General features: G+C 46.1%; 1 protein-coding gene across 1 annotated transcript in view; it reads left to right on the top strand.

The window, feature by feature from the left end:
- Positions 1–596: 596 nt before the first annotated feature.
- The window catches only part of LOC129860871 (adherens junction-associated protein 1-like), a 108,006-nt gene continuing 82,277 nt past the window's right edge, over positions 597–26,325 (top strand). Inside the window, exon 1 of the mRNA XM_055931732.1 lies at positions 597–1,653. Within this exon, the coding sequence (XP_055787707.1) occupies positions 1,625–1,653 (29 nt within the window). The 5' untranslated portion in view covers positions 597–1,624. The remainder of the gene's footprint in view (positions 1,654–26,325) is intronic.

Genomic DNA, 26,325 nt, shown 5'->3' with positions numbered 1-26,325 from the left:
AAATGTAAATGTAAATGTCCAAATGCACAGTTGCAAAGTATGCTGGGTACTAGTCTAATGACCTCTGTCCAACAACAATAGAAACTATTTGACCAAACAAAATTTGGTCAGTTCATTCTACATTAATTAATCTGGTGCACATCAAGTTCCACCGAGTTAAGTCAGTTCTACAAGAGACAATTACATTCCGCCATAAAACATGAATGGATTGTGGTAATGTTAATGAAATATGATACAGCAAAACTTAAGGGCAGCCAAAATAAATGTTTTGAGTGTAGAGGTTTGTTTATCTGTCAATGTTAGTCCACTGAGAGAGCATAGAGAGAAATCAACCTCTCATGCACTCTCACATTCCTAATAGCTCACCTACAAACACAACGATTTGGTAATGCAATGTTTGCTGTGTAAATCATATAGGCTATAACAGGTGATTTCAACAGCTGACTGCACCTGTTTGACACATTGACCCTGAGGTGCAAAAGAAGACCACCACGTGCTCTCTCTGTATCACGCAAGAGCTGAGCTTGTCATATGTAATGTTTTCACTTATCTCGCTGTGGTCATGTCAGTATGTGGAGTCTAATGTGATGGGAGGTTGCCTACCTCCAACATCTTGTAATACAGGTGTGCAGATGGCCGAGGGCAAGACCAGAGTGACGGTTTGAGTTTGCAGTGTGGTCTCCAATATCACATATTTTACTTTAAAATGACGTCAGATGGGTGTCAGCCGAAGTAGGACTGGCAGGTTGTTATTCAGTCTGCGAGAGGAACGGAAAGGCACGGAGATATAGCACGGTGTGATAATATTGCACTCTCTCTCTTCAAATGACAAGTGCTTATTTTTCCCTATACCGCTTACCACGCGCAACATCTCGCGCTGACGCGCTCACAGACTCTCTTCCAAAATAACCCGTTCTCTCACCTAGTCTCCTGTTTCTTTTTTAACATTTTAAACTATTACTTACATTCATTTATTCAGAGATGTGCGAAATGTGGAATTTTGGCCAACGGTGACCTATCAGCATTTCGAAATTCTTCGGCGCATCTTTTCGGGATTGACTGTTATAACCGTCCAAGCTGGGTATATTTCCTGATGTTTTGCTATGCTCTGCTTCTCAATAATGTAGAAAAGTGCGTGGTCATTTTCAGCGCCGAATCCACTGAGGATGCCAACGAATCACCTTGCCTCTCTGGTGTTCTTTTTCATAGCTTTTTGACTGTCTAGTGGAGTAAATTCGATGATTTATATAAAGACAAAGTTTGACCGACACAAGTGGTCAGAGGACACCTTTTGGTAAAGCACAGTGGACCACCTGTCCACGGACTCGGTGCGTCCTTATCAACCTTATCAAATTATTGGGAAGATAATTGCCAAGTTAGAATAAACAAGCAGCGTCAAAGATATTTGCATATTCTCTCCTTTGGTGGTGTAATATCAGGATTGACATCATATATGGAGTAATTGTATATGCGCAATGTTGAAGGATATAGCCTTAGAATGTTTGCATTAATGACATTTGGAGTAAGGTTCGTCACTTGAGTGTATTAGCCACTATCGACTTTTGTGGAAGCCATCTAAATGGGAGAATACCTGAAGAACTGACTCGAAATTGTTGTCGAGAAAATGTGGATAAAACGGTGTATTGCACGCAGGTAAGAATCATTTAGTCTCTACCTTATATAATTTGCATTATATACGTTTTATGGTAAGTGGAACATGTCTGTTGGTGTTTTTCAATTTATAATATATTATTGTTTCATATTTGCATACGCACCTATCGACAAATGCTCTCTATAAACTACGCCATGGCAAGAGTTATGAGAGTCTGCTGGAATTTAATATTACTTTATCAATTGTAGGGCTCACACAATACATAAATATTATTTATATATTTCTATGGTGTCTTTACTGTCAAAATGGTTTTTAGATTGTGCATTCAATATTTTGAATGTGGGCATCAGTCGTATGAAAACTCGGTTTCCAGCTATGTGAAGAAACTGAGCAAAACTTTCACTTACCGCACGCTGGGGGTCGCCAAAAGTACATGCTGTTGCACGACACGACTGCAAGCCCTAACTGGCAAATAGGTCGACACACACACACACACACACACACACACACACACACACACACACACACACACACACACACACACACACACACACACACACACACACACACACACACACACACACACACACACACACACACACACACAATATTTTGTCATTGCCTAACACAAGTTCAATATGTATGAATTACAAGCCATAAGTTGTACCAGAACTGTCAACCCTGTTCCAAAGAAACTATGCTATAATTAAGCAATAAGGCACGAGGGGGAGTGGTATATGGCCAATATACCATGGCTAAGGGCTGTTCTTATGCATGACACATCGCGGAGTGCCTGGACTCAGCCCTTAGCCGTGGTATATTGGCCATATACCACAAACCCGAGGTGCCTTATTGATATTATAAACTGGTTACCAACTAAATTAGAGCAGTAAAAATACATGTTTTGTCATACCCGTGGTATACGGTCTGATATAACCAGTTTATAATTCAGCAATAAGGCCTGGGGGGGTGTGATATATGTGTCCAATATACCACGACGAATGGCTGTTCTTATGCACGACGCAACGCGAGGTGCCTGGATACAGCCCAGATACAGTAGGTTGCTATATCGAATCCCCGAGCTGACAAGGTAAAAATCTGTCGTTCTGCCCCTGAACTGGCAGTTAACCCAATGTTCCTAGGCCATCATTGTAAATAAGAATTTGTTCTTAACTGACTTGCCTAGTTAAATAAAGGTAAAATAAAATAAATAAATACATTTTGGCCATATATCACAAACCCCTGATGTGCCGTATTGATATTATAAAGTGCTTACCAACGAAAATAGAGCAGTGAAAATAAAGGTTTTGTCAAACACGTTTGAGTCATTCAGTAGACACTCTTATCCAGAGCAACTTACTGGAGCAATTAGCGTTAAAGTGCCTTGGTCAAGGGCACATCAACAGATTTTTCACCTTGTTGGCTCGGGATTCAAACCTGTGACCTTTTGGTTACTGGCCCAATGCTCTTAAGTGCTAGGCTACCTGCTTTCCCACCCGTGGTATATGGTCTGATATACTGCAGCTTTCAGCCAATCAGCATTCAGGGTTCGAACCACCCAGTTTATAATAACCCTTGAAGTGGGTGACTTTACTTGTATATGACAATGTTGTGTTTTTGATACATATTAATATGTCTACATGCCTAGTCATATTTATTGCATGAATTAGGTGGCTAATATGTCTATGAGATAGCATCATCCGGCACCACTAGATTCTTTGAAGTTTGTTCCTGTGGCTGCCCACATTAGAGCAGAGCTAATGTAAGCACATCCCTCTTGCCAAGCATGCTAATGTTTACTGCTAATGTTTATGACAGCAGTTACATGGGAAAGTATCAAAAGCCAAGTGACATCTATCGTGGCACAGCTAGTTACTCAGAACACACAACTAGTTAAATGCCCCTAATGAACTAGCTACCCCTTCTCACACACTCAACATTAACTCAACATCAACTTAACATCAACTCTACATCAACTCAATATCACACCATTAGAGCCACACAACCAGTGATTCATACTGACTTCTATTGTGTTCTGATAGGATGAGGCTGGTTGGTTGGTTGGTTGAGACAGGTTCCCCCTTGTGAGAGGTAGAAGAGAGGCGTTTTATTCGTTTTTTTATTCAGAAGGAATCTTTAATTAGGAAAGTAATAGTATGGGAGTGAACAAGCTTTTCAGGTGATTCACTGAATGCAGAATGGGAGGGACTCTGCTAATTGGGATAGGATGTTTTTAATCACTAGACATTTATTTATTTCCCACTGAAACAACGTTAGTTAGACATTATGGATAATGTTGAGGGTTGACTTCACAGTCAAACGATAATAATTGTGGACAGAGCAATCATTGCTTTGGAAGATTTAGAAATGAAAAGGCAGACCGCCTATAAAATGATTGGTCGGGTCAGTGACATCACAGCTAGAGAGCTAGAGATCGAGTCCCACAACCCACACCCACCACATTTCCCTGGCCTGCTTTAAAATGCCATTACTTATCTTTATATAGGAGTTGGTTTTATCAGGCTGAAATACAATTCTGAGAATTTTGAGATACAGCATTTCATATTGAGATTCTATTATTGTGTTATTACTATTCAGTGGTATCACTCTGGTTATGTTACGAAACATGATCCTAGAGGAAAACCACAACAATTTGGTCTCCCTAATTCTATGTGATTGTATCATTATGCGTGTTACCGTGTGTGTGCGTGTGTGTGTGTGTGTTTAGGCTAGTAAAGTGCATAAGAAGCTGTTGATGTTAACCTATGAAGATTTAATACCACCTTGTGTTGCTGTAATAGTCAAATACTACAGGCAACATAAATAGTGTAGTAGCTACAGTAATGTGTCTGCTAACATCTGTTGTTTGTAGAATGGAAATGAGACATTTTGGACCTTGTTCAAACAACCTCATCAACTGGAAGCTTATTTTTGTATATATAATTTTTTTATCAATGACATTACAATTTTTTTGGCTTAAAGGAACATAAAAGCACTGGGTTTAATTGAATAATACTTTGAGGATTACAAATTAAGAAATTATTTCCAAATCACTATATACACCAATATTTCACATTTGTGTTTTTTCCCCATAGTTTATGGCAGGGGTGTCAAACTCATTCCACGGAAGGCTGAGTGTCTGCAGGACTTTGATTTTTCCTGTCAATTAAGACCTAAACAAACAGGTGAGGGGAGTTCCTTACTAATTAGTGACCTTAATTCATCAATCAAGTACAAGGGAGGAGTAGAAACCCGCAGAGACTCGGCCCTCCATGCAATGAGTTTGACATATGTGGCTTATGGGTGCTTTCATGTGTGTGTAAAATATTAGTTTTCTCAGATTTTTGATTCATAGATTTTAGGTGTTCATTAAAATGTTTTTTGTTGTTGTTACAAAACGCTTTTCATCCATTCTTTAGCTGAAATGGAATGTTTGCGTATATTGTATATTTGACTGTGATATGTGGTTGTCTCACCTTGCTATTTTAAGATGAATGCACAAACTGCAAGTCACTCTGGATAAGAGCATCTGCTAAATGACTAAAATGTAAATGTTTTCCATACATATCTCATATTACTGTGTTGATTCATTTATTTAAAAAAAAATTGGTATCACAAATCTTTATTAAAAAAAATGTATTTGCTACATTTGACTGTGTAAAACACAGCAGTACTACTTTATCTGAGAGTGAAGTGGTTATATAGCGTTTTGACTGTGTAAAACATAGCAGTACTACTTTATCTGAGAGTGAAGTGGTTATATAGCGTTTTGCAAGAAAACATGATTATTTTTCTCTCTGAAATGAAACCATCAAGTGATAGATTTCAAACAAATACATGGATGTCATTGAACAACCCCATGCCATGATTAGATAGTGAAAAACACACCAATCTCTTTCATAAATTCCTTAAACAATAAAAGCTAATTGACCAACATTTCTAAAAATGGATTTATAGTGTTTTAGAAAAAAAGCTCTTCAAATGTAACACCAAATTCCTACACCTCCTACTGCACAAGTTCCTCCATTGGGCTGGAAATATGACTGTCTAGAAACCCCAAAACAATCAACACAGTATTGACTAACCAAGCACGAAAGTATTGCTCATTATTCTAATCTAATCTGTCCTTTTCACAGACTAGCGAGAATGTGGTAGGACAGCACATGTCACCTATTTGTACATTTTATACCAAAGCCAGTTACTAATAAATATTAATAAAAATGCTTTATTTACGGGATATAGGTGATTGACTCATCGTGAACAGTTTCAAATGAGATAAACTCAAAGTAGACATTGTTCCCTTAAATCCCTCCCCCCCGGGTTTTCTCCTGGGACCTATATGCATAGTGTGGGAGTGCGTCAAGATATTCATATTTTTAAAAGTGGCCCCAAATGGTTTGTTATATTTAAAGATACTCTTCGTTCTACTTCTCATTGTGATGGTATAGAATAATACAGTCAGCATGCATGGCTCATCTTAACCAATTGGGATTCCTCCCGTTCTCCTCCTCCTTGGCATCAATGGGCCTTATCTTGAGCTCTTTTCATGGATGTCACACATGTGATGTTCCGTACGGTGAGCCCTGGCAGTAGTTAGATAGACCAGACAGTCTCTGCTACTGTTGCTGGAGGGGAAGCCTTGGCAGGGCTGCCCGGATCCTTCGGGACGGGTTTAGGGGTGGTATTTTTGTGCGTGTCTTCGTTAATGAATGTATAACCATTTGATAACTAAAATCAACTTGATTTATTTCTAATTGTTGTTGAATTTTCGAGAAGGAATCTGCAAGTAAGCATTTTATGATGATGTATCTCGTACATACGACTAATAAAAAGTGAAACTGAAAATTATAAATGGATCCTACACATTAAACATTTGGGGGGTTCTACTAAGCTATAGTGAATCGTTTTAAGAAGGTCATACTGAGGATCCTTTTGCTATTTCATTTGACATTTTTTTATTTTTTTTTATTTATTTCACCTTTATTTAACCAGGTAGGCTAGTTGAGAACAAGTTCTCATTTGCAACTGCGACCTGGCCAAGATAAAGCATAGCAGTGTGAACAGACAACAACACAGAGTTACACATGGAGTAAACAATAAACAAGTCAATAACATGGTAGAAAAAAAAAGATAATCTATATACAATGTGTGCAAAAGGCATGAGGTAGGCAATAAATCGAGTAATTACAATTTAGCAGATTAACACTGGAGTGATAAATCATCAGATGATCATGTGCAAGAAGAGATACTGGTGTGCAAAAGAGCAGAAAAGTAAATAAATAAAAGCAGTATGGGGGGTGAGGTAGGTAAATTGGGTGGGTAGTTTACAGATGGACTATGAACAGCTGCAGCGATCGGTTAGCTGCTCGGATAGCAGATTTTTTAAGTTGTTGAGGGAGATAAAAGTCTCCAACTTCAGAGATTTTTGCAAGACCCTTAAGACCTCTTGAAGGATAACATTTGAAAAAAAGACAAAATATTTTGGGCCTTACTGATATTAGTCCATACAAACACATGAATAACAGATTTACTATATGAAACAACAGTTAGTCCCCCTCCAAAAAATGAAAAGGAAGTTTGTTCTGAAGTGTCTGTCCTATATATGAGAGATATAAGAAAGGTCAGGAAACATTTTTTATTTTGTATTTTTTTATTTTTTTTACATGTTTTTAACACCTTATTTTTGGCACTGACAATGGCACTGGCACTGACTATATATACTTCCATATATTTTTTCAACTGGTACCAGGGACCTTCAGACGAGTCTTGTGAGGCTGTGTTGCATCTCTGAGCTCCCCTTCTCTGGAGAAGTGTGTGTGTGTGTGTGTGTGTGTGTGTGTGTGTGTGTGTGTGTGTGTGTGTGTGTGTGTGTGTGTGTGTGTGTGTGTGTGTGTGTGTGTGTGTGTGTGTGTGTGTGTGTGTGTGTGTGTGTGTGTGTGTGTGTGCGTGCGTGCGTGCTTATAAACACCCTGCACTCAGCAGTCTGCTAAACTCAGGAGGGGGAGGAGAGCTGGTCCCTGTGACACACAGCAGTGACAGCAAAACACAAACCGCCAACTTGGACCATGCTATTAACACCTGACGTAACAGTATACATCTCATTTGCCCAGCCGCACAGCCTGATCTTCTGAATCTCATTAATGCGTTATATAGCTTAAGAATTGCCACAACATATAGTGGAGTTGATCAGACCTCTTGCTGTAGCACAGCACTGGCTGTTAATGTGAGGCACCTAAGTCAGAATTGTGATTCCCTGAATGGTGTTAAAGTTAAACTCAGCATAATGACATCAGCATTCACAGCGGGGTTACTTCCTGCCTACAGAAACAACAACACCAGGATTCAAGAATGACACTAATTTGGCCCTACCTTGAGGCATGCCCATGTTGGGAAGAGCCAATAGTGGCAGTCTTGGCAGATTTGAATTTTGTTGTTGTTGGTTTCTGTAAGTAGGAAGTTGCCTCGCCTACCTTTAAGGGAATTGAAATACCACCACAACAGAACAAGACTTTGAGACATTAGTCAGGTTAAGTTGTTACATTGTTGTGTCATGGTAAAATATGCCTAAAATATGCAGAAATTACACATGTTATGTACATGACAAAGGTTTACTAAGAAGAGTTAGAATCAAAATGAATATTTCAGACCATCAACTTATTGAACTAAACACCATGCATGTCAACTTCAAATATTCTCAATCTTATCCGAAATATAGGCCTAACTCCATTCCATGCAATTGAAACATACTCTATTCCAACCACAATATGCTAACTGCAGAGAAGAGGTTGATAGCAAATTTGTGAGTGGTTTTAATGACCACTACTGTAACCAAGCCTTGCCACAGTTGCCAGTGTGTGTGCATGTGAAGGAGGATATGCGCTATTATTTCACTGAAGCACATCCATCGCACTAAACCGAGCCTGGGAGAGGAAGCAGCGGAGCTCATTTTTTGATTCATGTAGTGAGCTTTTGTCGGATCAATACTGCCTCTACAAAGGATCAGATATATCCGTCAGGGCACCTCCACTAACTGGCCTGCTGCATGCAGGCATGGAGGTCGCTTCTCAGCGGCCTGCTTTTCCGAAAACACTTCATAAATGAACAACATGGATTTTCTGGGAATGGTTTCCCTTTTCCCCGTTGCATCCAGACAGACTGTATGTACAGTAATCGAGATGGCTGGATAGGAGGCGAAAGCCTTGAGTATGAGAACTGAGTTGATTCTAACATTGTCCCATAAGTCCAATCAGGAGCTTGGGGTGGTTTCCCCCCATCCCTCTCCTTTCGCCATGCAGCCTTATCCCCCCGCTTATCTTTTTCAGCATGTGGGTCATGTACACAGTAGTGGAGGACGGTGTGCTGAGGGATTAATTAATGGAACGTCAAAGCGCCCTTGGCTGTTGCATCTTGGATCCTCCACATTTTATGTTTTTCCCGGCGTAGGTTCCCACAGCTAGCGGAGATGCAACATTACTTCATCCGCCCGTGGTAGCAGCTGCTGCCTGCTCTGCCTTACAGGCATGGTGTGTGTGTGTGTGTGTGTGTGTGTGTGTGTGTGTGTGTGTGTGTGTGTGTGTGTGTGTGTGTGTGTGTGTGTGTGTGTGTGTGTGTGTGTGTGTGTGTGTGTGTGTGTGTGTGTGTGTGTGTGTGTGTGTGTGTGTGTGTGTGTCTGTCTGTGTGTATGTGTCTATGGCATTCTTGACTTTTTACAGCTTTTCATGTGAGAACCTCAAGCATTGTATTGAAACACTTGATATATTTCGTAAAATATTTACCACCTAGAGGCCTGCACTGAGGCAATCCATAAATCAGGAGAACCTTCGCTTGAGTAATTTACTCTGAAATAGTGGATTTCTACTGAGAAACCATGACGCTGGGCTAGTTCCCAGGTTCGTAGCTACAGTTGTCGGAAGTTTACATACACTTAGGTTGGAGTCATTAAAAAGTTTTTCAACCACTCCACACATTTCTTGTTAACAAACTATAGTTTTGGCAAGTCGGTTAGGACATCTACTTTGTGCATGACACAAGTCATTTTTCCAACAATTGTTTACAGACAGATTATTTCCCTTATAATTCACTGTATCACAATTCCAGTGGGTCAGAAGTTTATGTACACTGTGTTGACTGTGCCTTCAAACAGCTTGGAAAATTCCAGAAAATGATGTCATGGCTTTAGAAGTTTCTGATAGGCTAATTGACATCCTTTGAGTCAATTGGAGGTGTACCTGTGGATGTATTTCAAGGCCTACCTTCAAACTCAGTGCCTCTTTGCTTGACATCATGGGAAAATCCAAAGAAATCAGCCAAGACCTCAGAAAAAAAGTGTTGACCTCCACAAGTCTAGTTCATCCTTATGAGCAATTTCCAAACGCCTGAAGGTACCACGTTCATCTGTACAAACAATAGTACGCAAGTATTAACACCATGGGACCACACAGCTGTCATACCGCTCAGGAAGGAGATGCATTCTGTCTCCTGGAGATGAACGTACTTTGGTGCAAAAAAGTGCAAATCAATCCCAGAACAACAGCAAAGGACCTTGTGAAGATGCTGGAGGAAACAGGTACAAAGTATCTACATCCACAGTAAAACGAGTCCTATATGGACATAACCTGAAAGGCCGCTCAGGAAGGAAGAAGCCACTGGTTCAAAACTGCCGTAAAAAAGCCAGACTATGGTTTGCAACTGCACATGGGGACAAAAATCGTATTTTTTGGAGAAATGTCCTCTGGTCTGATGAAACAAAACTAGAACTGTTTGGCCATAATGCCCATTGTTATGTTTGGAGGAAAAAGGGGGAGGCTTGCAAGCCGAAGAACACCATCCCAATCGTGGTTGCAAATGCGTCTTCCAAATGGACAATGACCCCAAGTATACTTCCAAAGTTGTGGCAAAATGGCTTAAGGACAACAAAGTGAAGGTATTGGAGTGGCAACACAAAGCCCTGACCTCAATCCCATAGAAAATGTGTGGGCAGAACTGAAAAAGCATGTGCAAGCAAGGAGGCCTACAAACCCAAGTTAAACAATTTAAAGGCAATGCTACCAAATATTAATTGAGTGTTTGTAAACTTCTGATCCACTGGGAATGTGATGAAAGAAATATAAGCTGAAATAAATCATTCTCTCTACTATTATTCTGACATTCCCCATTCTTAAAATAAAGTGGTGATCCTAACTGACCTAATACAGGGAATCTTTACGAGGATTAAATGCCAGGAATGGTGAAAAACTGAGTTTAAATGTATTTGGCTAAGGTGTATGTAAACTTCTGACTTCAACTGTACCTATGTGGGAATTCTATTCATTGACTACAGCTCAGCGTTCAACACTTTAGTGCCCTCAAAGCTCATCACTAAGCTAAGGACCTTGGGACTACACACCTACCTCTGCAACTGGATCCTGGACTTCCTGACGAGCCGCCCCCAGGTGGTAAGGGTAGGCAACAAGACATCTGCCACGCTAATCCTCAAAACGTGGGCCCTTCAGAGGTGCGTGCTTAGTCCCCTCCTGTACTCTCTGTTCACCCATGACTGCGTGGCCAAGCATGACTCCAACACCATTATTAAGTTTGACACAACGGTGGTAGGCCTGATCACCGACAACGATGAGACAGCCTATAGGGAGGAGGTCAGAGAGCTGTCAGTGTGGTGCCAGGATGTCACACCCTGACCTTTGGGATCCTCTTTATGTCTCTATTTTGGTTGGTCAGGGCGTGAGTTGCGGTGGGCATTCTATGTTTTGTTCTGTGTGTTGTATTTCTATGTGTCTGGCCTGTTATGGTTCCCAATCAGAGGCAGTTGTCAATCGTTGTCTCTGATTGAGAACCATACTTAGGTAGCCTGTTCCCACCTGTGTTTGTGGGTAGTTGTTTCCTGTTTTGTGTTGTTGCACCTTTCAGGACTGTTTCATTTCGTTCACTCTCTTTGTTGTTTTTTTGTTATTCAGTGTTCAGTTTATTTAATTAAATTCATCATGAACACGTACCACGCTGCGTTTTGGTCCACTCCTTCTTCCCAGGACAATCGTTACAGAATTACCTACCCGCAAATGACCAAGCAGCGTGGAATGGACTCCTGGACATGGGAGGAAATATTGGACGGAAAGGGACTCTGGGCACAGCCGGGAGAATATCGCCGTCCGAAAGAGGAGCTGGAGGCAGCTAGAGCGGAGCGGCGACACTATGAGGAATTGGCTCGAGGTAACGTGCACGAGAGGCAGCCCCAGAACATTTTGGGGGGGGGGGGCACACGGGGAGATTGGTGGAGTCAGGTAGGAGACCTGAGCCAACTCCCCATGCTTACCGTGGCGAGAGAGTGACCGGGCAGGCACCGTGTTATGCAATGAAGCGCACGGTGTCCCCAGTGCGCACGCATAGCTCGGTGCGCTATATCGCAGCTCCTCGCATCGGCCGGGCTAGAGTGGGCATCGAGCCAGGAGGGATGATGCCGGCTCAGCGCATCTGGTCTCCAGTGCGTCTCCTCGGCCCGGGTTATACTGCACCAGCCCTACGCGCAGTGTCCTCGGTTCGCCAGCACAGCCCAGTGCAGCTTGTTCCAACTCTCCGCACTTGCCGGGCTACAGGGGGTATCCAGCCAGGACGAGTTGTGCAGGCTCGTTGCTCGAGACCTCCAGTGAGCCTCCACGGCCCAGTGCATCCGGTGCCTCGGCCAAGTACAAGGCCTCCTGCATGTCTCCGCAGCCTGGTGAGTCCTGTGCCTTCTCCCAGAGCCAGGCCTCCTGTGTGTCTCTCCACTCCTGGGATGATCCATGGCAAGAAGCCTCCAGTGATGATCCATGGCACGAAGCCTCCAGTGATGATCCATGGCACGAAGCCTCCTGTGATGATCCATGGCACGAAGCCTCCAGTGATGATCCATGGCACGAAGCCTCCAGTGATGATCCATGGCACGAAGCCTCCAGTGATGATCCATGGCACGAAGCCTCCAGTGATGATCCATGGCACGAAGCCTCCAGTGAGGATCCATGGCACAAAACCTCCAGTGAGGAGTTATGGCACGAGGCATCCAACGAAGGCCGTCAGTCCGGAGCCTCCAGCGACGCCCTCTAGTCCGGAGCCTCCAGCGACGGGCGTCAGTCCGGAGCAGCCAGAGTCTCCCTCCTGTCCGGAGCAGCCAGAGTCTCCCTCCTGTCCGGAGCAGCCAGAGTCTCCCTCCTGTCCGGAGCAGCCAGAGTCTCCCTCCTGTCCAGAGCAGCCAGAGTCTCACTCCTGTCCAGAGCAGCCAGAGTCACCCTCCTGTCCAGAGCAGTCATAGTCCCCCTCCTGTCCGGAGCTGCCAGTCTCCCTCCTGTCCGGAGCTGCCAGAGTCTCCCTCCTGTCCGAAGCTGCCAGAGTCTTCCTCCTGTCCGAAGCTGCCAGAGTCTCCCTCCTGTCCGGAGCTGCCAGAGTCTCCCTCCTGTCCGGAGCTGCCAGAGTCGCCCTCCTGTCCGGAGCTGCCAGAGTCGCCCTCCTGTCTGGGGCCCGCTGCTAGGGTCCCCAGTCCGGGGTCGGTGGCGAGAGTCCCCACTCTAGAGGCGCTACCTAAGTGGGCCAAGCCAGAGGTGGAGCAGGGTCTACGTCCCGCACCAGAGCCGCCACCGCGGTGAAATGCCCACCCAGACCCTCGCCTATAGGTTCAGATTTTGCGCCCCGGAGTCCGCACCTTTGGGGGGGGGGGGGGGGGGGTACTGTCACGCCCTGACCTTAGAGATCCTTTTTATGTCTCTATTTTGGTTGGTCAGGGCGTGAGGGTGGGCACTCTATGTTTTGTTCTGTGTGTTGCATTTCTATGTGTTTGGCCTGGTATAGTTCCCAATCAGAGGCAGCTGTCAATCGTCGTCTCTGATTGAGAACCATACTTAGGTACCCTGTTCCCACCTGTGTTTGTGGGTAGTTGTTTCCTGTTTTGTGTTGTTGCACCTTTCAGGACTGTTTCTTTTCGTTCACTCTCTTTGTTGTTTTTTTGTTATTCAGTGTTCAGTTTATTTAATTAAATTCATCATGAACACGTACTACGCTGCGTTTTGGTCCACTCCTTCTTCCCAGGACAATCGTTACACAGGACAACAGCCTCTCTCTCAATGTGATCAAGACAAAGGAGATGATCGTGGACTACAGGTAAAGGAGGGCCAAGAACGCCTCCATTCTTATCAACAGGGTTGTAGTGGAGCAGGTTGAGAGCTTCAAGTTTCTTGGTGTCCAAATCACCAACAAACTATCATGGTCCAAACACACCAAGACTGTTGTGAAGATGGCACGACAACACCTATTCCCCCTCAGGAGACTGAAAAGATTTGTCATGGGTCCTCAGATCCTCAAAAAGTTCTACAGCTGCACCATCGAGAGCATCCTGACTGGTTGCATCACCGCCTGGTATGGCAACTGCTCGGCCTCCATCCGCAAGTTGCTACAGAGGGTAGTGTGTATGGCTCAGTACATGACTGGGGCCAAGCTTCCTGCCATCCAGGACCTCTACACCAGGTGGTGTCAGAGGAAGCCCCTAAAAATTGCCAAGACTCCAGCCACCCTAGTCATAGAGTGTTCTCTCTGCTACCGCACGGCAAGCAGTATTAGAGCACAAAGTCTAGGTCCAAAGTGATTCTTAACAGCTTCTACCCTCAAGCCATAAGACTGCTGAACAGCTAATCAAATGGCTACAGACTATTTGCATTGACCCCCCCCCCCCCCTCTCTTTTTTATGTTGCTGCTACTTGCTGTTTATTATCACTTTACCCCTACCTACATGTACATATTACCTAAATTACCTTGACTAGCCTGTAAACCCACACATTTACTCGGTATCGGTTCCCCATGTATATAGCCTCGTCATTTTATTGTTGCTCTTACAATTTTTTACTTTAGTAAATATTTTCTTAACTCTTATTTTTCTTAAAACTGCATTGTGGGTTAAGGGCTTATAAAGTAAGAATTTCATGGTAAGGTTGTATTTGTATTTTTGCTGTATTTTTTCTTAATTTAATTTATTTACAGTGGCTTGCGAAAGTATTCACCCCCCAAAATAGGCATTTATCCTATTTTGTTGCCTTACAACCTGAAGGAAAAAGGAAACCGCACACTGTTCTTGATAGTATCACCGATATTTAATAAGCTTACGTATCGGCCTCACGGCCTTCGTCAGAGCTTTTGGGATTTTTCGAAATTTGCACCCTTATGTAGACCTGGCCCCACCCACATCCGTTCTACACATTGGAGGGGGTTGGAGGCAAAGGAAAAACAAATAAGTGCTACCAAATATAACAATATGCATTTCATAAATATTACAAAAGTGTATAAATAAGGCGTATTGAACACGTCTGTAAAACCTCAATGAGGACATAGCAAGTTTTCATTAATCAGTGGGTACATCGTACGAAAAACGTCAGAGTAATCTTAAATAGGCACATATTTCATGTTCAAATTCACAACATAACATACATAGGCATTTCATCATTAAGTCCTTAATGTCTGAAGGGAAATAATGTCTGAAGGGTGAAAATCCCAAAACATTCTCTTTTACTCAGAGTATTATTAATATCTCCTCCCCTGTCTGATATCTTAACATTCTCTATGCCACAAAATCTAAAGGTGGAAATGTCATGCTTCAGGTCATTGAAATGTACAGCGACTGGATAATCCCTGTCGTTTCTCCTGATTGAACTTTTATGTTCACTAATTCTCTGTTTGAGAGAGCGGGTGGTTTTACCCACATAGCAGAGCCCACATAGACATTTAATCATGTAAATAACATGGGTGGTGGAACACGTAATAATGTAATTTATTTGGAACCGTTTTCCTGTTTGTGGGTGGCAGAAATATTCACACTTCATCATATTGTTGCACTGTGCACATCCTCTGCATTTATAGCTACCATTTGGTAGAGGGCGTAAAAGAGCTTGGCTGATTTTCTTTTGTGGCTGGCAGTTGGCATGAACCAATTTATCGTGTAAATTGCGACCTCTCCTATACACAATACGTGGTGGATATTTAAATTCAGTCGGCAAAGCTGGGTCCGATGATAAAATATGCCAGTGTTTCTTGACCACACATCCCACTTTTTGCGAATTCAAAGTATATGTAGTTGTGAACATTACGGAGTGTTCTTTAGCTTTAGCGGGTCTTTTTTTGAAGCAGTTCATCTGTGTTTTTTCCAATGCCAAATTTTAAAAAATCCCAAAAGCTCTGACGAACGCCGTGAGGCCGATACGTAAGTTTATTAAATATCGGTGATACTATCAAGAGCAGTGTGCGGTTTCCTTTTTCCTTCATCTTGTTAAATTGTTGCCATGCACCTGCAAATAAGATTGCTCAGATGTGCGAGTGCCTTTTGAATTTTGTTGCCTTACAACCTGAAATTAAAATAGATTTTTTGGGGGTTTGTATCATTTGATTTACACAACATGCCTACCACATTGAAGATACAAAATATTTTTTAGACAAAAAATAAAACAAAAAAATGAAAACTTGAGCGTGCATAACTATTCACCCCCCAAAGTCAATACTTTGTAGAGACACCTTTTGCAGCAATTACAGCTGGAAGTCTCTTGGGGTATATCTCTATCAGCTTGGCACATCTAGCCACTGTGATTTTTGACCATTCTTCAAGGCAAAACTGCTCCAGCTCCTTCAAGTTGGATGGGTTCCTCTGGTGTACAGCAATCTTTAAATCATACCACAGATTCTCAATTGGATTGAGGTCTGGACTTTGACTAGGCCATTTCAAGACATTTAAATGCTTCCCCTTAAACCACTCGAGTGTTGCTATACCAATATGCTTAGGGTAAGTGTGAGTGTCACCTACACCACCTGATGTCACAGGAAGGCCATAAAGATCATCAAGGACAACAACCACCCAAGCCACTGCCTGTTCACCCCGCTATCATCCAGAAGGCGAGGTCAGTACAGGTGCATCAATGCAGGGACCGAGAGACTGAAAAACAGCTTCTATCTCAAGGCCATCAGACTGTTAAACAGCCACCACTAACATTTAGCGGCCGCTGCCAACATACTGACTCAACTCCAGCCACTTTAAAAATGGGAATTGATGGAAATTATGTAAAAACGTACCACCAGCCACTTTAAACAATGCCACCTAATATAATGTTTACATACCCTACATTACACATCTCTTATGAATATGTATATACTGTACTCTATATCATCTACTGCATCTTGCCATCTTATGTAATACATGGACCACTAGCCACTTTATACTATGCCACTTTATGTTTACATACCCTACAGTACTCATCTCATAGGTATATACCGTACTCTATACCATGTACTGCATCTTGCCTATGCCGTTCTGTACCATCACTCATTCATATATCTTTATGTACATATTCTTTATCCCTTTACACTTGCGTGTATAAGGTAGTAGTTGTGGAATTGTTAGGTTAGATTACTTGTTGTTATTACTGCATTGTCGGAACTAGAAGCACAAGCATTTCGCTACACTCGCATTAACATCTGCTAACCATGTGTATGTGACTAATACAATTTGATTTGATTTGATTTGAGTGAATAAGTCTTCTCTTATTCCCGTCAGCTCCTTGTTGGTTGATGTTGGCGCTCAACAGTTTCCCATGTTTATTGAGAATGGTCCACCACCCAAAGGACATTCAGCCAACTTGACACAACTATGGGAAGCATTGGAGTCAACATAGGGCAGCATTCCTGTGGTGATCTCGACACAATGAAGAGTCCATAAAGCGACGAAGTGAGACATTTCTGAGGGCAAAAGGGGGTGCAACTCAATATTAGGAAGGTGTTCCTAATGTTTTGTACACTCAATGTAAATATATATATATATATATATATATATATACACTGCTCAAAAAAATTAAGGGAACACTTAAACAACACAATGTAACTCCAAGTCAATCACACTTCTGTGAAATCAAACTGTCCACTTAGGAAGCAGCACTGATTGACAATAAATTTCACATGCTGTTGTGCAAATGGAATAGACAACAGGTGGAAATTATAGGCAATTAGCAAGACACCCTCAATAAAGGAGTGGTTCTGCAGGTGGTGACCACAGACCACTTCTCAGTTCCTATGCTTCCTGGCTGATGTTTTGGTCACTTTTGAATGCTGGCGGTGCTTTCACTCTAGTGGTAGCATGAGACGGAGTCTACAACCCACACAAGTGGCTCAGGTAGTGCAGCTCATCCAGGATGGCACATCAATGCAAGCTGTGGCAAGAAGGTTTGCTGTGTCTGTCAGCGTAGTGTCCAGAGCATGGAGGCGCTACCAGGAGACAGGCCAGTACATCATGAGACGTGGAGGAGGCCGTAGGAGGGCAACAACCCAGCAGCAGGACCACTACCTCCGCCTTTGTGCAAGGAGGAGCAGGAGGAGCACTGCCAGAGCCCTGCAAAATGACCTCCAGCAGGCCACAAATGTGCATGTGTCTGCTCAAACGGTCAGAAACAGACTCCATGAGGGTGGTATGAGGGCCCGACGTCCACAGGTGGGGGTTGTGCTTATAGCCCAACACCGTGCAGGACGTTTGGCATTTTCCAGAGAACACCAAGATTGGCAAATTCGCCGCTGGCGCCCTGTGCTCTTCACAGATGAAAGCAGGTTCACACTGAGCACATGTGACAGACGTGACAGAGTCTGGAGACGCCGTGGAGAACGTTCTGCTGCCTGCAACATCCTCCAGCATGAGCGGTTTGGCGGTGAGTCAGTCATGGTGTGGGGTGGCATTTCTTTGGGGGGCCTCACAGCCCTCCATGGGCTCGCCAGAGGTAGCCTGACTGCCATTAGGTACCGAGATGAGATCCTCAGACCCCTTGTGAGACCATATGCTGGTGTGGTTGGCCCTGGGTTCCTCCTAATGCAAGACAATGCTAGACCTTATGTGGCTGTGTGTCAGCAGTTCCTGCAGGAGTGTGTCAGCAGTTCCTGCAAGAAGAAGGCATTGATGCTATGGACTGGCCTGCCCGTTTCCCAGACCTGAATCCAATTGAGCACATCTGGGACATCATGTCTCGCTCCATCCACCAACGCCACACCACAGACTATCCAGGAGTTGGCGGATGCTTTAGTCCAGGTCTGGGAGGAGATCCCTCAGGAGACCATCCGCCACCTCATCAGGAGCATGCCCAGGCGTTGTAGGGAGGTCATACAGGCACGTGGAGGCCACACACACTACTGAGCCTCATTTTGACTTGTTTTAAGGACATTACATCAAAGTTGGATCAGCCTGTAGTGTGGTTTTCCACTTTAATTTTGAGTGTGACTCCAAATCCAGACCTCCATGGGTTGATAAATTTGATTTACATTGATCATTTTTGTGTGATTTTATTGTCAGCACATTCAACTATGTAAAGAAAAAAGTATTTAATAAGAATATTTCATTCATTCAGATCTAGGATGTGTTATTTTAGTGTTCCCTTTATTTTTTTGAGCAGTGTATTTTTCCACACTATGAGGTTGCAATAATACTGTGAAATGGTGAAAATTATGACAAAGTCCTGTTTGAAAAGAGCTGTTTGAAAAGACTGCCTGAAATTTCTGTCTGTTTTGGTGGGATGGAGTCTTGGCCGTCCATGGTGACATCACCATGCGGTAAATTAGTTAATAGACCAATAAGAAAGAGAGTTCCAAACCTCTCTGCCAATATCAGCTAATTTTCTTGCTAAGAATCAATTTTTGTTTCTTTTATACCATTTTAATTGAAAACAACCACAGTAATATACATAATTGTTACCCATAAATGATTCGATATTGAGATAAAACAGCTGCATTGGACTTTTAACTGACATGGGGTAATTGAGTGACCGTCTGTGACATATAACAAGAGGAAAACTGCTGATGCATAAACCAAGAGGGTGGTGCGGTCTGCCCAACGCATCATCCGGGGCACACTGCCTGCCCTCCAGGAACCTAAAGTGTGTGCAAATGAAGTAAGATTAGGGAGGTAAGGGAATAAATAGGCCATAGTGGTGAAATAATTACAATTTAGCAATTAAACACTGGAGTGATAGATGAGCAGAAGATGAATGTGCAAGTAGAGATACTTGTGTGCAAAGCAGGGGAAAAAACTATATGGGGATGAGGTAGTTGGGTGGGCTATTTACAAATGGGCTATGGACAGGTGCAATGATCTGTAAGCTGCTCTGAAAGCTGATGCTTAAAGTTAGTGAGGGAGATATGAGTCTCCAGCTTCAGTGATTTTTGCAATATGTTCCAGTCATTGGCAGCAGAGAACTTGAAGGAAAGGCGGCCAAAGCAGGAGCTGGCTTTGGGGGTGACCAGTGAAATATACCTGCTGGAGTGCGTGCTACGGGTGGGTGCTGCTATGGTGACCAGTGAGCTGAGGCTCAGTAGTGTGTGTGGCCTCCACGTGCCTGTATGACCTCCCTACAACGCCTGGGCATGCTCCTGATGAGGTGGCGGATGGTCTCCTGAGGGATCTCCTCCCAGACCTGGACTAAAGCATCCGCCAACTCCCGGATAGTGGCGAATTTGCCAATCTTGGTGTTCTCTGGAAAATGCCAAACGTCCTGCACGGTGTTGGGCTGTAAGCACAACCCCCACCTGTGGACGTCGGGCCCTCATACCACCCTCATGGAGTCTGTTTCTGACCGTTTGAGCAGACACATGCACATTTGTGGCCTGTTGGAGGTCATTTTGCAGGGCTCTGGCAGGGCTCCTCCTGCTCCTCCTTGCACAAAGGCGGAGGTAGCGGTCCTGCTGCTGGGTTGTTGCCCTCCTACGGCCTCCTCCACGTCTCCTGATGTACTGGCCTGTCTCCTGGTAGCGCCTCCATGCTCTGGACACTACGCTGACAGACACAGCAAACCTTCTTGCCACAGCTCGCATTGATGTGCCATCCTGGATGAGCTGCACTACCTGAGCCACTTGTGTGGGTTGTAGACTCCGTCTCATGCTACCACTAGAGTGAAGCACCGCCAGCATTCAAAAGTGACCAAAACATCAGCCAGGAAGCATAGGAACTGAGAAGTGGTCTGTGGTCACCACCTGCAGAACCACTCCTTTATTGGGTGTGTCTTGCTAATTGCCTATAATTTCCACCTGTTGTCTATTCCATTTGCACAACAGCATGTGAAATTTATTGTCAATCAGTGTTGCTTCCTAAGTGGACAGTTTGATTTCACAGAAGTGTGATTGACTTGGAGTTACATTGTGTTGTTTAAGTGTTCCCTTTATTCTTTTGAGCAGTGTATATAAAGGCTTTTGAATACATGTGGCAAAAAAAAGAAGTAACGTTTTTGAATTCTCTGGGTTTAAAAATGTTGATTGTTAAATTAGGGCGTTTTCACATGAAATTCGACACCATGGTGTTCGTGAGAATTCTACAAAATACGTTTTGCAAGATCTGAAAATAACAGTTTCAGGGTGCGATTAGCAAGACACACATTTTACATGACGTTAACGAGCTATCTTGTTTACAATGGGCAAAAAAAGTTCCACACGACTCACGTTGCTGCGTCACAATACCTGGTACTCTGGTCCTAGATCTTGGACCCACTACTCACGCAGGTCCAGGATTAGTTTCAGCCAGGGTTCGTTTGCGTTTCACACATGTTTTATAGCGTGGATCAGGGTGCCAAGCTCCCCAGGATCCGGATCATAAGAGGATATGTGAAAGTGCCCTTAGTCTAGTTAGTCTAGCCAGCTATTTACAGTAAACTTGTAGTAATCATGGCAAAATTACCGACCAGAGCACTTAGGGCACGTGCCCAGGGGTCCTGACCTCCAGGGGTCCTTACCTCCAAGTGTTCTGATCTTCAGGGATCCCCCATTGATTTTGTTAGTCACGCTACCTCAAATATCAAATGAACACACCATGACAAAATGTGTAGAATTGCAGGAAATTAGCTTTTTAAACTACAAAAATGTATCCCACCCAATGTTTCCACACTGACCAGAAACTGGAAACTGCACACTCCAATTAAAGTTCCAGCTTATACTTATTTCTCAAATAACACTGTTTGATTCATGATTTCAAAATGTCTTGCGATGGGAGGAGTGTGTATACTGTAGTGTGTGTGTGTGTGTATGTGAGAACATGCTGGATGGTGTTTGCTCTAACGCTTACTCTAAGAGGTTGCGCATACAGGCCTCCCAACAGGCTCCAAATGGAGGCTCAATGGGCTCTCAGCCTTTCCTAAGACTTGCCGTTTTAAACAGACTTATCAAAACCACACAGACCGCTAACAATATTCACAAAATGGTATTTCTTGAGCAAGCACAAGCCACTAGGCCTACCAAAAAAACAGTATTTTGCTATTACTTTTGTTGATGAACAAGTGATAAAAGTGATACATTTTCCAAGTGTCATGAACTTGGGCCCTGTGTTTTAGTTAATCATGTCACATGACCTGGATTTGAACCTTTATGTAAAGCTTTTTATCAAACTGTCCCCTTTTCTTTTCATGTCAGATGGTAGAGGACCATCCTCAGACAATTTCTTTAATGTCACGTGCACAAGTACAGTGAAATTCCTTTCTTGCAAGCTCTAAACCCAACAATGCAGTAATCAATAACAATGTAGCACTAAAAATAACATAAGGGAGGACAAAAACAGACAAGAAATAGAAATAAGTAGAACATGAGAAAGTTCAGATTTAAATTGACAATATCAGACTTAAATATTAGACTTAAAATAACAATATCTCCAGTATGACAGAATGACAATATCACCAGTATGCTTAATCTTGTTAAGGCTGTCAATGTCGTTCTCCTCCTCAAACGAGGAGGAGCATGGATAGGACCAAGATGCGGAGAGGTAAGTGTTCATGATTTAATGAAACAACAAGAAAACACTTAAACCTACAAAATAACAAACGTGACTAACCTTAAACAGTCCTGTGTGGTCCAAACACTGACACAGGAAACAAACACCCACAAAACACCAGTGAAACCCTGGCTGCCTTTGTATGACTCTCAATTAGAGACAAACAATACACACCTGTCTCTAATTGAGAATCATACCAGGCCGAACACAAAACCCCACATAGAAATACAAACATAGACAAACCCACCCAACTCACGCCCTGACCAACTAAAATGAATACAAAACAAAGGAAAACAGGTCAGGAACGTGACAGAACCCCCCCCTTAAGGTGCGAACTCCGGGCGCACCAGCACAAAGTCTAGGGGAGGGTCTGGGTGGGCGTCTGTCCACGGTGGCGGCTCTGGCGCTGGTCGTGGTCCCCACCCCACCATAATCAATCCCCGCTTCTTTATCCCCCTCCCAATGACCACCCTCCCACTAACACCACCTAAATGAGCGACCAGCACCGGGACAAGGGGCAGCACCGGGACAAGGGGCAGCACCGGGACAAGGGGCAGGTCCTGGCTGAGGGACTCCGGCAGGTCCTGGCTGAGGGACTCCGGCAGGTCCTGGCTGAGGGACTCCGGCAGGTCCTGGCTGAGGGACTCCGGCAGGTCCTGGCTGAGGGACTCCGGCAGGTCCGGGCGTAGGGACTCCGGCAGGTCCGGGCGTAGGGACTCCGGCAGGTCCGGGCGTAGGGACTCCGGCAGGTCCGGGCGTAGGGACTCCGGCAGGTCCGGGCGTAGGGACTCCGGCAGGTCCGGGCTGAGGGACTCCGGCAGGTCCGGGCTGAGGGACTCCGGCAGGTCCGGGCTGAGGGACTCCGGCAGGTCCGGGCTGAGGGACTCCGGCAGGTCCGGGCTGAGGGACTCCGGCAGGTCCGGGCTGAGTGGCAGCTCCGGACTGTAGGGCAGCTCCGGACTGTAGGGCAGCTCCGGACTGTAGGGCAGCTCCGGACTGTAGGGCAGCTCCGGACTGTAGGGCAGCTCCGGACTGTAGGGCAGCTCCGGACTGTCGGACGTCTCTGGCAGCTCCTGACTGGCGGGCGTCTCTGGCAGCTCCTGACTGGCGGGCGTCTCTGGCAGCTCCTGACTGGCGGGCGTCTCTGGCAGCTCCTGACTGGCGGGCGTCTCTGGCAGCTCCTGACTGGCGGGCGTCTCTGGCAGCTCCTGACTGGCGGGCGTCTCTGGCAGCTCCTGACTGGCGGACGGCTCTAGCGGCTCCTGACTGACGGGCGGCTCTACTGGCTCGGGACAGACGGGCGGCTCTAATGGCTCGTGGCAGACGGATGACTCAGACGGCGCTGGGCAGACAGATGGCTCAGACGGCGCTGGGCAGACAGATGGCTCAGACGGCGCTGGGCAGACAGATGGCTCAGACGGCGCTGGGCAGACAGATGGCTCAGACGGAGCTGGGCAGACAGATGGCTCAGACGGAGCTGGGCAGACGGGCCGTTCAGGCACCGCTGGGCAGACGGCAGACTCTGGCCGGCTGAGACGCACTATAGGCCTGGTGCGTGGTACCGGAACTGGAGGTACCGGGCTGAGGGCACGCACCTCAGGGCGAGTGCGGGGAACAGGAACAGGGCACACTGGACTCTCGTGGCGCACTCTAGGCCTGGTGCGTGGTACCGGAACTGGAGGTACCGGGCTGAGGGCACGCACCTCAGGGCGAGTGCGGGGAGAAGGAACAGTGCGTCCAGGGCTCTGGAGATGCACAGGAGGCTTGGTGCGTGGTGCCGGAACTGGAGGCACTGGGCTGGAGACACGCACCATAGGGAGAGTGCGTGGAAGAGGAACAGGGCTCTGGAGATGCACTGGAAGCCTGGTGCGTGGTGTAGGCACTGGTGGTACTGAGCTGGGGTGGGAAGGTGGCGCCGGATATACCGGACCGTGAAGGAGGACACGTGCTCTTGAGCACCGAGCTTTCCCAACCTTACCAGGTTGAACGGTCCCCGTAGCCCTGCCAGTGCGGCGAGGTGGAATAGCCCGCACTGGGCTATGCAGGCGAACCGGGGACACCATCTGTAAGGCTGGTGCCATGTACGCCGGCCCGAGGAGACGTACTGGAGACCAGATACGTTGGGCCGGCTTCATGGCACTCGGCTCGATGCCCAACCTAGCCCTCCCAGTGCGGCAAGGTGGAATAGCCCGCACTGGGCTAAGCACGCGTACTGGGGACACCGTGCGCTTTACCGCATAACACGGTGTCTGACCAGTACGACGCCCTCTTACTCCACGGCAAGCCCGGGGAGTTGGCTCAGGTATCCAACCCGGCTTCGCCACACTCCCCTTTAGCCCCCCCCCCCCCCCCAAGAAATTTTTGGGTGAGCCTCTCGGGCTTCCGTGCTAGCCGCGTACCCTCATACCTTCGGTTCCTCTCTCCGGTTGCCTCTGCTCTCCTCGCTGCCTCCAGCTGTTCCCATGGGAGGCGATCCTTTCCAGCCAGGATCTCCTCCCATGTGTAGCAACCCTTGCCGTTCAAGACGTCTTCCCATGTCCATTCCTCTGTCTGTCTCTGCTGCTGTCGCTGCCCTTCTCCACTCCGCTTGGTCCTCTTGTGGTGGGTGTTTCTGTTAAGGCTGTCAATGTCGTTCTCCTCCTCAAACGAGGAGGAGCATGGATAGGACCAAGATGCGGAGAGGTAAGTGTTCATGATTTAATGAAACAACAAGAAAACACTTAAACCTACAAAATAACAAACGTGACTAACCTTAAACAGTCCTGTGTGGTCCAAACACTGACACAGGAAACAAACACCCACAAAACACCAGTGAAACCCTGGCTGCCTTTGTATGACTCTCAATTAGAGACAAACAATACACACCTGTCTCTAATTGAGAATCATACCAGGCCGAACACAAAACCCCACATAGAAATACAAACATAGACAAACCCACCCAACTCACGCCCTGACCAACTAAAATGAATACAAAACAAAGGAAAACAGGTCAGGAACGTGACAGAACCCCCCCCTTAAGGTGCGAACTCCGGGCGCACCAGCACAAAGTCTAGGGGAGGGTCTGGGTGGGCGTCTGTCCACGGTGGCGGCTCTGGCGCTGGTCGTGGTCCCCACCCCACCATAATCAATCCCCGCTTCTTTATCCCCCTCCCAATGACCACCCTCCCACTAACACCACCTAAATGAGCGACCAGCACCGGGACAAGGGGCAGCACCGGGACAAGGGGCAGCACCGGGACAAGGGGCAGGTCCTGGCTGAGGGACTCCGGCAGGTCCTGGCTGAGGGACTCCGGCAGGTCCTGGCTGAGGGACTCCGGCAGGTCCTGGCTGAGGGACTCCGGCAGGTCCTGGCTGAGGGACTCCGGCAGGTCCTGGCTGAGGGACTCCGGCAGGTCCTGGCTGAGGGACTCCGGCAGGTCCTGGCTGAGGGACTCCGGCAGGTCCTGGCTGAGGGACTCCGGCAGGTCCGGGCGTAGGGACTCCGGCAGGTCCGGGCGTAGGGACTCCGGCAGGTCCGGGCGTAGGGACTCCGGCAGGTCCGGGCGTAGGGACTCCGGCAGGTCCGGGCGTAGGGACTCCGGCAGGTCCGGGCGTAGGGACTCCGGCAGGTCCGGGCTGAGGGACTCCGGCAGGTCCGGGCTGAGGGACTCCGGCAGGTCCGGGCTGAGGGACTCCGGCAGGTCCGGGCTGAGGGACTCCGGCAGGTCCGGGCTGAGGGACTCCGGCAGGTCCGGGCTGAGTGGCAGCTCCGGACTGTAGGGCAGCTCCGGACTGTAGGGCAGCTCCGGACTGTAGGGCAGCTCCGGACTGTAGGGCAGCTCCGGACTGTAGGGCAGCTCCGGACTGTAGGGCAGCTCCGGACTGTAGGGCAGCTCCGGACTGTCGGACGTCTCTGGCAGCTCCTGACTGGCGGGCGTCTCTGGCAGCTCCTGACTGGCGG

Source organism: Salvelinus fontinalis, chromosome 8 (genome assembly GCF_029448725.1).
Source record: "Salvelinus fontinalis isolate EN_2023a chromosome 8, ASM2944872v1, whole genome shotgun sequence".
Taxonomy (NCBI): Eukaryota; Metazoa; Chordata; class Actinopteri; order Salmoniformes; family Salmonidae; genus Salvelinus; species Salvelinus fontinalis.
The sequence above is the reverse complement of the archived record's forward strand: the minus strand, read 5'-3'. Positions and strand labels throughout refer to the sequence as shown.